Raw genomic sequence first — 15,715 nt, 5'->3', positions numbered from 1 at the left:
CACATTTCAGATAACAGAGTGGTAGTATTAGATCTCTTGGTTAACAGATATTGTAAATAATTGACTTCAGGAGCTCCTGTGGTTAATTAAGCCTGAAATCCCTGCATGACCTGGAATGGTTCTCAGGCCAAAAGTGATCTCAGGACATAAATACATCTCATAATACAACCTGGATCTTCTCAGAGGCCTTTGGGTTAGCCTCTACTGCTTGTATTTTTCTAAAACAGGGCAGGAGTTTGTGTTTTGGGAAGAATTGCTATTTCTCCCTTGTCCTGTCCTATGGCTTTCTATCCAGAGAAGCTGTTCAGCAGTTCATTTCTGATACACCATCTTGAAACCTGCTAGATACTAGCAGAATTAAAACCCGACATGGAGAAGATAGCAGAACTCTTACCCAGGTGTGGGCAGGAAGAGAGCAGACTGCATATAACTCAGCATTACTTAAAGAGACTGTTCATACCCCCATCATTGTGGCAGGGGGACCAGTAATCAGTGGTACAGTGTTTACCTTCAAAACCCCTGCACTATCTCACGATGAGATGGTTCAGAGATAGTATATGTTAGGTGAAATGTGTGATAGTGACATCAACGTGTCATGACAAAGAAAAATCAGCAAGAGTTAGAATTGTCAAGAAAGGAAGATTTCTTGGGGCAGGTGAGCTTCAAATTATGTTTTATTATCTACTTTTCTGAGGCTAATATTACTGCCCCACTGGAAGGGTTCAACCTTGATAATTTCTAATGTAGGCTCCAACAGAAAGTGTTTTGTGGAGACTAGGATGTAGCTTCTCTTTCCATTTAATTGCAAATATTTATGATAATAGTAATAATAACAACTACTACCTTTCCTGCCTTCCTGCCTCTTTTTGTTTTTAAACATCTTTATTGGAGTATAATTGCTTTACACTGTTGTGTTAGTTTCTGCTGTATAACAAAGTGAACCAGCTATATGTATACATATACCCAATATCCCTTCCCTCTTGTATCTCCTTCCCACCCTTCCTATCCCACCCCTCTAGGTAGTCACAAAGCACCGAGCTGATCTCCCTGTGCTATGCAGCTGCTTCCCACTGGCTATCTATTTTACATTTGGTAGTGTATATATGCCCATTGCCACTCTCTCACTTTGCCCCAGCTTACCATCCCCCTCCCCGTGTCCTCAAGTCCATTTTCTACATCGAATCTTTATTCCTGTCCTGCCCCTAGGTTCATCAGAACCAATTTTTTTAAGATTCCATATATATGTGTTAGCATACAGTATTTTTTTTCTCTTTCTGACTTACTTCACTCTGTATGACAGACTCTAGGTCCATCAACCTCATTACAAATAACTCAATTTCAGTTCTTTTTATGGCTGAGTAATATTTCTTTGTATATATGTACCACATCATCTTTATCCATTCATCTGTCGATGGACACTAAGGCTACGTCCATGTCCTGGCTGTTGTAAAAAGTGCTAAAATGAACATTGTGGTACATGACTCTTTTTTTATTATGATTTTCTCAGGGTATATGCCCACTAGTGGAATTGCTGGGCCAAAGAATAGTTCTATTTTTAGTTTTTTAAGGAAACTCCATACTGTTCTCCGTAGTGGCTGTACCAATTTACATTCCCACCAACAGTGCAAGAGGGTTCCCTTTTCTCCACACCCTCTCCAGCATTTATTGTTTGTAGGTTTTTTGATCATGGCCATTCTGACCACTGTGAGGTGATACCTCATTGTAGTTTTGATTTGCATTTCTCTAATGATTAGTGTTGTTGAACACTTTCATGTGTTTGTTGGCTACCTTTATATCTTCTTTAGAGAAATGTCTATTTAGGTCTTCTGCCCATTTTTGGATTGGGTTGTTTGTTTTTGTGATATTGAGCTGCATGAGCTGCTTGTAAATTTTGGAGAAAAATCCTTTTTCAGTTGCTTCATTTGCAAATATTTTCTCCCATTCTGAGGGTTGCCTTTCTGTCTTGTTTATGGTTTCCTTTGATGTGCACAAGCTTTTAACTTTCATTAGGTACAATTTGTTTTTTTTTGTTTTTATTTCCATTTCTTCAGGAGATGGGTCAAAAAGGACCTTGTTGTGATGTATGTCATAGAGTGTTCTGCATATGTTTTCCTCTAAGAGTTTTATAGTGTCTGGCCTTATATTTAGGACTTTAATCCATTTTGAGTTTACTTTTGTGTATGGTGTTAGGAAGTGTTCTAATTTCATTCTTTTACATGTAGCTGTCCAGTTTTCCCAGCACCACTTATTGAAGAGGCTGTCATTTCTCCATTGTATATTCTTGCCTCCTTTATCAGAGATAAGGTGACAGTATGTGCGTGGATTTATCTCTGTGCTTTCTATCCTGTTCCATTGATCTATATTTCTGTTTTTGTGCCAGTACCATACTGTCTTAATTACTGTAGCTTTGTAGTATAGTCTGAAGTCAGGGAACCTGATTCCTCCAGCTCCATTTTTCATTATCAAGATTGCTTTGGCTATTCAGGGTCTTTTGTGGCTCCATACAAAGTTTAACATTTTTTGTTCTAGTTCTGTAAAAAATGCCATTGGTAATTTGATAGGGATTTCATTGAATCTGTAGATTGCTTTGGGTAGTAGAGTCATTTTCACAATGTTGATTCTTCCAATCCAAGAACATGGTATATCACTCCATCTGTTTGTATCATCTTTAATTTCTTTCATCAGTGTCTTATAGTTTTCTGCATACAGGTCTTTTGTCTCCTTAGGTAGGTTTATTCCTAGATATTTTATTCTTTTTGTTGCAATGGTAAATGGGAGTGTTTCCTTAATTTCTCTTTCACATTTTTCATCATTAGTGTATAGGAATGCAAGAGACTTCTGTGCATTAATTTTGTATCATGCTACTTTACCAAATTCATTGATTAGCTCTAGTAGTTTTCTGGTAGCAACTTTAGGATTATCTGTGTATAGTATCATGTCATCTGCAAACAGTGACAGCTTTACTTCATGTTTTCTGATTTGTATTCCTTTTATTTCTTTTTCTTCTCTGATTGCTGTGGCTGAAACTTCCAAAACCATGTTGAATAATAGTGGGGAGAGTGGGCAACTTTGTCTTGTTCCTGATCTTAGAGAAAATGGTTTCAGTTTTTCACCATTGAGAACGATGTTGGCTGTGGGTTTGTCATACATGGCCTTTATTATGTTGAGGTAGGTTCCCTCTATGCCTACTATCTAGAGAGTTTTTATCATAAATGGGTGTTGAATTTTGTTGAAAGCTTTTTCTGCATCTATTGAGATTATCATATGGTTTTTACCTTTCAGTTTGTTAATATGGTTTATCACATTGTTTGATTTGCATATATTGAAGAATCCTTGCATTCCTCGGATAAATCCCACTTGATCATGGTGTATGATCCTGTTTATGCGCTTTTGGATTCTGTTTGCTAGCATTTTGTTGTGGATTATTGCATCTATGTTCATCAGTGATATTGGCCTGTAGTTTTCTTTTATTGTGACAACTTTGTCTGTTTTTGGTATCAGGGTGATTGTGGCCTCATAGAATGAGTTTGGGAGTTCCTCCCTCCGCTATATTTTGGAAGAGTTTGAGAAGGATAGGTGTTAGCTCTTCTCTAAATGTCTGATAGAATCATCTGTGAAGCCAGCTGGTCCTGGGCTTTTGTTTGTTGGAAGATTTTTAATCACAGTTTCAATTTCAGTGCTTGTGATTGGTCTGTTTATATTTTCTAGCTCTTCCTGGTTCAGTCTTGGAAGATGTTTTTCTAAGAATTTGTCCATTTCTTCCAGGTTGTCCATTTTATTAGCATATAGTTGCATGCACTAATCTCTCATGATCCTTTCTATTTCTGCAGTGTCAGTTGTTACTTCTTTTTCATTTCTAATTCTGTTGATTTGAGTCTTCTCCCTTCTTTTCTTGATGAGTCTGGCTAATGGTTTATCAATTTTGTTTATCTTCTCAAAGAACCAGCTTTTAGTTTTATTGATCTTTGCTATTGCTTCCTTCATTTCATTTTCATTTATTTCTTATCTGATCTTTATGATTTTTTTACTTCTGCTAACTTTGGTGGGTTCTTTGTTCTTCTTTCTCTAATTCATTTAGGTGAAAGGATACATTGTTTATTTGAGATTTTTATTGTTTCTTGAGGTAGGATTGTATTCCTACAAACTTTCCTCTTAGAACTGCTTTTGCTGCATCACATAGGTTTTGGGTTGCCATGTTTTCATTGTCATTTGTTTCTAAGTATTTTTTTATTTCCTCTTTCCTTTCTTCAGTGATCTCTTGGTTATTTAGTAATGTATTGTTTAGCCTACATCTGTTTGTATTTTTTTACATTTTTTTTCCTGTAATTGATATCTAGTCTCATAACATTGTGGTCGGAAAAAATACTTGATATGATTTCAGTTTTCTTACATTTACTGAGGCTTGACTTGTGACCCAATATATGATCTATCCTGGACAATGTTCCATGAGCACTTGAGAAGAATGTGTATTCTGTTGTTTTTGGATGGAATATCCTATAAATATTAATTAAGTCCATCTTTTTTAATGTGTCATTTAAAGCTTGTGTTTCCTTATTTATTTTCACTTTGGATGATCTGTCCATTGGTGAAAGTGGGGTGTTAAAGTCCCCTACTATTGTTGTGTTACTGTCACTTTCCCCTTTTATGGCTGTTAGCATTTGCCTTATGCATTGAGATGCTCCTATATTGGGTGCATAAATATTTAAAATTGTTATATCTTCTTCTTGGATAGATCCCTTGATTGTTATGTAGTGTCCTTCTTTGTCTCTTGTAATAGTCTTTATTTTAAAGTATATTTTGTCTGATATGAGAATTGCTACGCCAGCTTTCTTTTGATTTCCATTTGCCTGGAATATCTTTTTCCATCCCCTCACTTTCAGTCTGTATGTATCCCTAGGTCTGAAGTGGGTCTCTTGTAGACAGCATATATACTGGTCTTATTTTTGTATCCATTCAGCCAGTCTATGTCTTTTGGTTGGAGCATTTAATCCATTTACATTTAAGGTAATTATCAATATATATGTTCCTATTACCATTTTCTTAATTGTTTTATGTTTGTTTTTGTAGGTCCATTCCTTTTGTGTTTCCTGCGTAGAGAAGTTCCTTTAGCATTTGTTGTAAACCTGGTTTGATGCTGCTGAATTATGTTAGCTTTTGCTTGTCTCTAAATGTTTTAATTTCTTTGTTGAATCTGTATGAGATCCTTGCTGCGTAATCTTGGTTGTAGGTATTTCCCTTTCATCACTTTAATTATCTCCTGCCATTCCCTTCTGGCTTGCAGAGTTTCTGCTGAAAGGTCAGCTGTTAACCTTATGGGGATTCCCCTGTAAGTTATTTGTTTCTTTTCCCTTGCTGCCTTTACTATTTTTTCTTTGTATTTAATTTTTGATAGTTTGATTTTATGTGTCTTGGCATGTTTCTCCTTGGATTTATCCTGTATGGGACTCTCTGTGCTTCCTGGACTTGCATGACTATTTCCTTTCCCATGTTAGGGAAGTTTTCAACTATAATCTCTTCAAATATTTTCTCAGACCCTTTCTTTTTCTCTTCTTCTTCTGGGACCCCTATAATTCAAATGTTGGTGTGTTTAATGTTGTCCCCGAGGTCTCTGAGACTGTCCTTAATTCTTTTCATTCTTTTTTCTTTATTCTGCTCTGCAGTAGTTATTTCCACTATTTTATCTTCCAGGTCACTTATCCATTCTTCTGCCTTAGTTATTCTGCTATTGATTCTTCCTAGAGAATTTTTAATTTAATTTGTTGTGTTGTTCATCATTTTTTGTTTGCTCTTTAGTTCTTCTGGGTCCTTGTTAAACGTGTCTTGTATTTTCTCCATTCTATTTCCAAGATTTTGGATCATCTTTACTATCATTACTCTGAATTCTTTTTCAGGTAGACTGCCTATTTCCTCTTCATTTGTTTGGTCTGGTGGATTTTTATCTTGCTCCTTCATCTGCTGCATATTTCTTTCTTCTCATTTTGTTTAACCTAATGTTTTTTGGGTCTCCTTTTCACAGGCTGTAGGTTCATAGTTCCTGTTGTTTTTGGTGTCTGCCCCTAGTGGGCAAGGTTGGTTCAGTAGGTTGTGTAGGCTTGCTGGTGGAGGGGACTGGTGCCTGTGTTCTTGTGGATGAGGCTGGATCTTGTCTTTCTGGTGGGCAGGACTGTGTCCAGTGGTGTGTTTTGGGGTGTCTGTGACCTTATTGTGATTTTAAGCACCCTCTCTGCTAATGGGTAGGGGTTGTGCTTTTATCTTGCTAATTGTTTGGCATTGGGCTTCCAGCACTGGAGTTTGCTTGCTGTTGGGTGGAGCTCAGTCTTAGCATTCAGAGGGAGATGCCTGGGAGAGCTCCTTCCTGCCGTTTCATAATAAACTTTGTGCTATGCTCTGGGGTAGACACGACATATAGCATCTCTTTAATCTTCATGTAATACTAGCAGGGTAGAAATTATCATCTCCATTTTGCGGAAGTAGGTATAAATGTCAGCAGAAAGGACAAGATGGGGAATGGGGTCCTTCTGTTGGGGCTTAAGAGAGAAATCCAGAACTTTTAAAGCTCCTTTAAGTAGGCAAACGTGCTCCCAAACTGGTTTGCCTCTGCCCCTTGCCATTTCACTGCCCCACCATCCCAAGCCAGTCTCTTGTTTCTCTTCTCTGCCTTTAGTACCAATCTACTTCTTCTCTCCAATATCTGTATTGTTGTGGTGTCTCTTATTGGCACAGTTGTCTGGAAAGGATTGCAGACCAAGTACAGCACCAGACATAGAGTAGGTTCTAATGACTATTTGTTGAAAGACTTAACAAACATTCTGAAATTCTGTGACCCATGTTATAAATGTCTGATAGCAACTGAAAGGGTTATTCTGAGGAAAATAGAATTTACAGGAGTCAAACTTTACTCTAAAAGAATGAGTCCCCCTTGGTGGAATTTAAACCCTCATCAAGCTGGGTTGGGAGAGAAACACTGGGGAGTAAGAGCTTTGCCACATGGTCTCCCGGTCACATGGAGTGGCCACCAGCCTGGATGATGATCAAAGCTGCTCTTATTCCATATTTGCCGTGGAGCTGAAGACCAGCTAGCAGTCCTGGAAACACATCTGTATGTTTATAGAGCTGGAAGAAAGATACCAGCACAACCAGCCCACCCATTTGATGGGATTGTAAAAGCTCTTAACCAAGATAGTGCTGCTTTCCTTTACCCTGTTCTCCACTCAACCCAATGCCACCCCCAACTTGCTAAGAGTTTGGACTTTCTTTGAGTTGGGACTGAGACCAGCAGAGACTGGAAGAAGAGACTAAAACTTCACAGAGGAGTTCACCAGCAAAACCAGATATGTGCACACATTCCAGTCCTGGCCTCCATCATTGGGCCTGACCAACAGCCCTGGACCCAATGAAGAACACAAAAAAACAGTGAGAAAGCCTGGCTGGAGATTGGACCAGAAGCAGAATGACAATCCTGGAGCAGCATTTTGTGCTCCCTGAAAGTTCATGAACAGGAGCTTTGGCCTCAGAAAAATCTGAGTTTGGATCCTGGATCTTCCTGTTTCTATCTTCACCAAGATTTTTGCAGGCATCATTTTATTTCATCTTCACAGTGACTTAGATGAGGCTCTACACAGCATGTGAAGGTCAGGGCTAGTACCAGAACTCATGTTTGCTGATTCTTCAACAAGGGCTCTTTCCCCTGCATCCTATCGCTTCCTTGTTTTGCTATTGTGGACGCAGGAGAAGGTTTTGTCTTTGCTTTTCAGGGTGAAGACCCTGAGAGAAACCACTTTCAGAAAGACCACTTTCTCAGAAAAGGTCCATGACTATTGTCAGAGGAGTAACTGCCTGCTGATTTTCCTTCTAGAAAGTTTCTAATGTCAGGTGGAGCATGGCTAACAGTGCTCCAGTTTGTGAAACTGAGCCTCCAGGCTTCAAAGGGATGATAAGAAAGAAAATATGTCTTTTCAAATGGAGAGGAGAGAGTCCTGAATGAGGGCACCCCAGGGGCCTGAGACTCATTAAGGGAATGTTCTCAGGGAGTCTGTGCCTAGGGCTCAGCTGGGGTCCTGTCACTGTTCATCAGGAAAGCTGCAGTCTTGGGCTCAAACTCTTTTCTATGGACCATTCAGGAGCAACAACCAAGTGCTGGGAAGTGAAGCAGATCCTCAGGAATGTCTTTTCACCATCAACCTTTTTTAAAAATTGAATCTGAATCACTTTAATGATTCAAGTTTTCTCCAACATCCCCTGACACTCCAATTGACAGGCTGCCCTCATTCCCTTTCTCACCTGCCTGGCTCCTGTGTTTGCAATCCTGCAGTTTGTGGCCAAATGTTTAGGTGAGTCTTATTAACTAAGGTACTTTTAAAAAAGGTGATTGAAAGGGAGAGAAATGCCTAAAGTTTATTCATTTTGCACCCTCGTCCTGGAGTAGGCTTTGTTCCTGAAAGAGAAGGTGGAAGTGGGAAGATGGATCGCTCACGTGAGTTCCTGAGAACTACTTGGAGTTTCAGGGCCCTTCCTGGATTTGAATGACAGGCTTTTAAAAGTCCATTCTGCCTCTGATAATGGAAGATGCTCTGATCATTCATTTGTTCATTCATTCTTCCATCAGACATTTGCTGGACCCCATTGTCAGGCACTGTGGGGAATTCAAATTGAAGATTAAGTGATCTTTCTCCTTCAAGGACTTTACCATCTATTGGGGGCAATAAGTCATACTCAAATATCTATGCTACAAAGTGGGTGTGTCAGTGACTAAGACAGTCGACTGCTGTGAGCTTTGTTTTAGGGAAACAGCAGCTCAAGGAACACATATGAGTCCACCAGCTTTCCACTGATGGAGACTGGGAAGCCAAGGGCAGATTTCACAGAGTATACTCACAAGTGCCGTGTGGACTAAATGAAAGTATGATGACAATAGTAAATAATTTATTAATCATTAATAGACACTATCCCCAGAGTTGTATATACATTGCCTTATTTGGTCTTCACAATAACTTTAATAAGTACATACTGTTATTATGCCCATTTTACAGATGAGGAAACTGAGACCATTAGAGGGTCTGAAGCCTGTCAAAGGTGACACAGTCAGAAGTGGTTAAGAGCATAGCCCATGCTCTTAACCGCCCTGCTATACTGCTCCCACATGAGTGTGAAAATGTACCCTTACAAAAATCCAATTCTAGAAGGAATAATTTCATTGTGTTGGCCTCATGTACTGCCAAACTCCAGTGCAGGCTCACTCTACTAAAATGTGAGTGCAATGGGACAGAAGCTGGGGGAAGTGAGCTCTGTTTGGTTGTCTAACTTTCATCATATGTTCTTAGGCCCTGGGCCTGTAGTGTCCAAATAATCTTCACAGGGCAGTGTTATCTGAGGTGGTGCGTGAGAGAGTGACACACACACTTCCATAGAGGACTATGGGGTCAGCTGCCTGGCTGGCAGCCGGCGGAGAATTCATGGAACTTGGATGGCCTTCAGAACTGGTACCCCGTGAAACCATTCAGCTTATCTTGCTACATTTATTTTTGCTTATGGGAACTCACCACCCTGGGAATGCTATCCCTGTGATAGTCTGAGTGTACAGGACAAACCAAGACAATGGAACAACAGCTCCAGGGAAACCACAGCCTGGCTCAGTTCTGAAAGGGCTGTTTTAGAGGACGGCAGAATTTTAGTGATGGTAAGGAGGAAGATCACAGAGAGCACCAGTTTGCTGCACCGTTTCTCTTTGGACACATATGAGCTTTGTTTACAACTCTTACAGCTTTCTGTTGAAGTTGGCTTTCACTTGCATTGCTAGGATTAGGATAGAATAAGACCATGCTGGAAGATCAGCCCCCAAGGCTACCCTTCAGACCTTGGTTGTCCATTCCAAGTATGTGGCTTCCTGATATGTACCAGGTGTTTTCCAAGGTGGTAATACTTCTGATGAGATGCAAGTACTGGTAGAGCAAAGAAGACTAGACCATCAAAGGGCACAGGTCTCAATTTATGTCATAAATTGCACTATTGATCTCCTACAGTTGAGCTTTCTAAGGTCTTTCAGAAATTCTTACCGGTCCTGGGAACAGGGAATTCAAGCCAGTTTGTATGGTGACCGAGTACCAAGCCCATCTCTCAATTCTTTCAACACAGAAGCACAGTGATTGAAACAGAATAGTGAGGGAGTACAAGTTTGTTGAATGAATGAATGAATGAATGGATAAATAAACACGTTTGAATATATATAAGCATAAATGAATAATAAATGATAAAAAGTACAGGTGCTTTCTGACCAGACATGAAATATATTTAATATCTAGTTTTGTCAGACCCAGAAGATCATTTCCAATAATTAAAAAGAATGAAATGAAATCCAGTCACTGATGGTTTTATAGTTTGTGTGTCAGCAAGGTCCCTCTCACCTATCAGCATCGGGTACTTATTCTTACTTTATCTATTATATTTTCTGGAAACTTACCTTTCCTTGAAAAGCAGGGTTGTATTCCAGCAGCTGTCAGGTCGTGACACAGAGACAACTGCCTTCTCTGCTTACTCATAAGAGGGAACATGATCAATGGCCAGGTGGGTAAAAATACAAAGAAGCAGAGGTAGCTAAAGACCTCCTTTGGAAGGTCTTATGAAAGCTCTCACTCTGCGCAAGGTGGGAGCCCACTGTGGCCAGGTGGAGAACAGCAACCTCATCAACACAGCAAAAGGAGCAAGCCTTAAGGCCCCGGTGGGATGTGGGGAAGGAGTGGGAGAAAGTGGGACAGGAGATGGAACAAAGGGAGAAATGATTACACTGTTCTAAGCCAAGGCTTAGCTAGGAAGGTGCTGTGAAGAGGAAACAGGCTGATTCCTAGACCAACAGCAGCCCGGATAGAATGAAACAGTGAAAATTCATGTGACTGCAGGGAGGGTCTGTGGACTAGAAGAATTAGAACTGAGCAGCTTGGACACGAAAGGGACCCTTAGAGGATGTTTGAGGAGTTCAGGTGGCCCTTCACCACTCTGTAAGGACTGCCTCCATAGGCCAGGACACACAGTGGGCACTGGGGATAGAATTTTGACCAAACACTCCCTGACCATGTAGAGCCTGCTGTCTAGTGGGCAATAGAAAGAGTCCTGGATATGTTGTGAAAACTTGGAGTTGTGGTCCCAGCTCCCCACAGCTTGTACTGGGTCACCCTGTACAAATCGCTGTGCCCACCTGGGCTTTGCCTGCTGAGTATCCTTGTGCTCAGTCTCCAGGCTTATGCTTCTAAGAAGGTCTTGTGAAAGCTTCTCTTTGTATTCTTTTTATTTTAATTCAAGTAGTGTGAATTATATTATCTTTTATTTTAAATGGCATGAATATAATATTGCATTTGTAAAAATTCTAGATGCCTCTATATCCATTTATTTATGCATTCCTCCATCTAACAATATATTCATAGAGGTCTAACAAGAGCAGAGTTTCTCAATTTTCCTTCGGTTGAAAGACTGTGAATCATTTGAATTTGAATGGCAAATATACATCATTCCTATCAGTAAAACAAAGTTTTTTTATGATTTGCATTAAAATGGAATAAATTGTAAGGAATCTAGGTCATTGAAAGAGTGGCATGACTCAATAACTGAGGGAGCTGGGATCTTGGAAAGGGGGGCTCTACTTGTGCATGATTGTGGTTGGTTTACTTGGACTTGTTCTCTTCTCTTCAGGTACCAGACATGCTCCAACAATGGACTGGTGGCAGGGTTCCAGAGCCGCTACTTTGAGTCAGTGCTGGATCGTGAGTGGCAATTTTACTGTTGTCGCTACAGCAAGAGATGCCCATATTCCTGCTGGTGAGTTTAGCAGCCAAACGCAACTCCTCACTGCTTCTGGGGCTGGAGGGGAGCTTGCGGGAAGGGGTGGGGTGGTGGTGGTGCTCTGGTCCAGGTTTCTGGCTTCAAATAAGCCAGGGCTGTCACAAACAAGTTTTAAATATAGCATCTAGCCTATAGAAGGGGATGGATGGATGGGTGGATGGATGGATGGATGAGTGGAAGAAAACGCCAGAATAATATTCACACTGGGAGAGACCTTACAGGTCATCAACCCAATGCTCCTATACCCTTCTTTTGGCAGAAAAGGAAACAAACAGAATAGAGCAAGGATGTGACTTGCCCGAAACCACCCAGCTATTTCATGGGGGTTCACTTCTATGCTGAAGTGTACTGACTCCTGTTTCAGTGCTCTTTTCTCTCTATCACAATAACTACTCATCACATTCAAGGCTGCTGAACCCATTTGGGAACGTATGTTTTCCCGCGGGACTTTTTTGGAAGAAGCCAACCCCGTTCCAGGTCAGAGTGGCAAACATAGTATAAAATTACAGACTAAAAAAGGAGGCTAGTGCTTTCTAGATAACTATGTAATTCCAGTCTCTGAACTTTTGTTCCTTTCTGGCTCCCTGGGCTGATGCCAAATATCCCCTGACCTAGCCTTTGAGTTGACTAGGAGATTGTGTGTATATTTATTTACCCTGATAACTTACACTGGATGTTGACAACGTAACTTGTCCCAAGTTCTTCAGTCTGCAAACAAGTCAGACATTTCTGCTTTGGACAAAGGAATCCAAAAGTGTCAACATTTGAAGGTTGGCTGACTCAAATGATGTATCTCTCCACAGTGTGATGCTTGGAAGAACAGCCTTGTGGGTTATGCTTATTCTCTGCAACCAGAGAGCATTACTCCACAGATGCCCCAGTGGGGCACAATGTCTCTAGGGATATGCATCTCCAAACTCTTAACATTTTTCTGTTTGAAGCAATGATAAATGGTAAATTCAGAGATCAAGGTCAGCTGATATCAGTAGCTATCTGATGGGGCAGGGACCTCGTCCAGCTTTCCAAAATGCCTCCATGAATCTGTTCTTACTCCATCACAGCAGGCAAACAGGCATGGCTAGGGTGTAGGATATAACTGTGAAAGATCCTGAATCCAAGGCCAAAGGGGCTTCACATTCTGGGGTAGAGTAGAAGGAGCCCACCAATCATTAAGATGCTAGGAAATTAATGAACATGGAGCTATGTAGGTAGGCAGAAAGTCTTGATATCAAAGACTGACAAATAGAGATGTGCAACTTTTCTTAAGTTGCCCAAGACATTCAAATCTCTGGTAGCAACATTTATCCTTGGCTTTGGTCTGCAATGGTCTGCCCATCCTCCTTCACCACCCTACCCTCCCCCTTCCTCATCCCACTACATCACCCAGACATGTCACTGATGATTGGTAGAACCAAAGGGTGGGGGGGAGAGAGGATAGAATTACTCAGAAAGACACAGCAAGTCAACTTAGAAGCGGTCCCTCTAAGGAAGACTTCACTTGGCTGCACCTCTTTCTGGTTGCGTGGTGTTAGAGCTGAGAGCTACCACGGTTGTCAAGGAAATGGTACTGTTTTAAAAGGGACACTTGTAGCAGCAGCAGAATGAGACTGCCGTATCACCATGGTAAGCAGTGCATGACTCACTATCCCACTGGTGTGTCTAGACATTTTAGTGGCACCTTTAAATTTCCTGAGTCATGACGCTATATGTTTTTCTAAATTGAATGAAACCTCTAGGGCATGAATTAGGTCATATTTCTTCAGCATCTCAGCATATTGCCTGGCACAAAGTAGGCCCTTAATAAATTTCTCGAATGAATAACGAAACATCGCAGGCACATAGGAACTGTAACAGTGGTGAAACCTGACATTGATATGATGATGTTTTATAGTGGAAAAAGACTTCATTCACAAGCATCATTTTATTTGATCCTTTTAACAGCCCTTTGGAGTGAGAACTGTTTTCCCACACCTTCCCACAGTGAAAACTCCTGATAACTCTCTTATTTGAAACCTTCCCTTACATCACTTTAACTATCTTGAATCACCTCCCAGGGAACTGGACATGTGTAGGTGGGGACATTTTTCTCTTCCCACTTTGAAGGCCATTCTGCAGCACTGAGCCTGACACTGAGAAGTGAGCATCCATCCTCTCTGTGCTTGCAAGCTTTTAGGGATTCAGGAATAGCACCACTCTGCACAGGAAAAAAAAAAAAATCATCCAACCAACTCCCACATAAGTGCGTGCGGGATTTATTTGTTTGGTGGGAACCAAGGTGCTGCTCCCATTTCAGTCTCTGCAGTTTCTCATGAGATAATACAGCATCACTGAACTCTGGCAAGAAAGCGAATTCCTGATAGATGCAGACATGGCGTCACTCACCGGTCCCCACTGGGATTGGATACATATGTAAATATTACACATATTTATTTCTATGTGAGAATTAATTCTTAGTCCATTCATCTGCAAACCACAAACACGTCACTGAGGAAGCCACAACCTTTCACAGACTGTTTGAAATAATTCCTCAGTCTCCAAAGAGCTCCAGCAGCTGCATGCCATGCACCAGGCTGTCCCCCATCAGCACGCTAAGGCTGTCCATGTGTAGAATATGACCCAGGAACCGACAGCTTTGAATTGAGCATGTGTTTCCTTTCCTAAATGGTTCTTCTCCAGATTCGTGACCTTTCATCAGGTTCACTGGATAATATGTTTTGACCAAAAAAATAATGTCCTTTCTCAGAATTAACATAGATAACCCATTAGTTATCCTTCAGCCTTGAGTTTCTATGACTTTCAGATGCTGCATTCTATTTTCCACTGCCTGGTCCCCCTCTCCCTTCTGCTCAAGTCATAGTCACAGAATTTTTTTTCTTAATTCCTAGATCGCTCTAGCTAACAACAACAACAAAGTCAGTTCATCAGCATATTCTCCTCTGTCTACCCCAAAGCACTCCATCAAAGCTAATCTTTAGCTCCTACTCTCATTGTTCAGATTTTAATACAAGATGGATAGTGTCTGCATGACTGTTCCCCATGAAATCATGGCAGGGACAAGAATGACCTCGTAGGCACTTCCACTGTGGCGTCTGTCACCCCCACCCCAGCTCAGATGCCTGCTGCAGCACTGTTCCCAGAGGTCTGGTGGGAAGTGCAGCTTCTACACTGGTTCTTCTGAGCAGGTGGAAAGCTGTTATTATAGAGATGGAGACACCCACACTTTGAGAAATAGGACTGAATGTTAACATTTAAAGCAGCTTGCATTGAGTTTAGATGCTTCGGTGCCCTGGACCAACCATTGCCTGGCATTGCATGATGCACAAAGCACTCATTTTGGGAGACAATGGCCCCTCTGAGCTTGAGCAAAAGCAGTCATACCTTTCACCAGTCGGGGTGGCCATCGTAATTACTGTGCCATATTTATAATACAGAAATGTGTTTGCTGCATGCATATCAGTGCTGCCTCCCTTCTTATGCACAAACTTCAAGAGCAGAAATTTCAGAGATGTCGCTGGTTGTCTAGTAAGTATTGGGTAACGAAGGCCAGGCCCTACTTGCTACTTTAGAGCAAAGTAAACCTCGCAATTTGAGACCAAATTTGTCATTTTGTTCTCTCTAGTCTGCTCCCCTTTACTGTTTTCTAGAAATAATCATTCATTCTTCTATTCATGAATTCATTTAATCAGACTGAATATAAATGAATATGAAATAAGTACAATTCATAGACTTTGATTCAGTTCCTGATGATCACGATGATGATGATAATGATGTTTTTATTTATTGAGCACCTACCATGTTAACACATTTACTTTTATTTTGAATTATATTTTATTTTTTAATACAGAAGGCTTTTATTAGTTACCTGTTTTATAAATATTAGTGCATA

General features: G+C 40.7%; 1 protein-coding gene across 1 annotated transcript in view; it reads left to right on the top strand.

The window, feature by feature from the left end:
- Positions 1 to 15,715, top strand: part of DPT (dermatopontin) — a 41,170-nt gene that overhangs the window by 10,337 nt on the left and 15,118 nt on the right. The window contains exon 2 of the mRNA XM_081226121.1: positions 11,680 to 11,805. Within this exon, the coding sequence (XP_081082247.1) occupies positions 11,680 to 11,805 (126 nt within the window). The remainder of the gene's footprint in view (positions 1 to 11,679; positions 11,806 to 15,715) is intronic.

Source organism: Mesoplodon bidens, assembly GCF_964165515.1.
Source record: "Mesoplodon bidens genome assembly, chromosome: 2".
Lineage (NCBI taxonomy): Eukaryota > Metazoa > Chordata > Mammalia > Artiodactyla > Ziphiidae > Mesoplodon > Mesoplodon bidens.
Note: the sequence above shows the minus strand (reverse complement) of the source record. Positions and strands in the feature narration are given on the sequence as shown.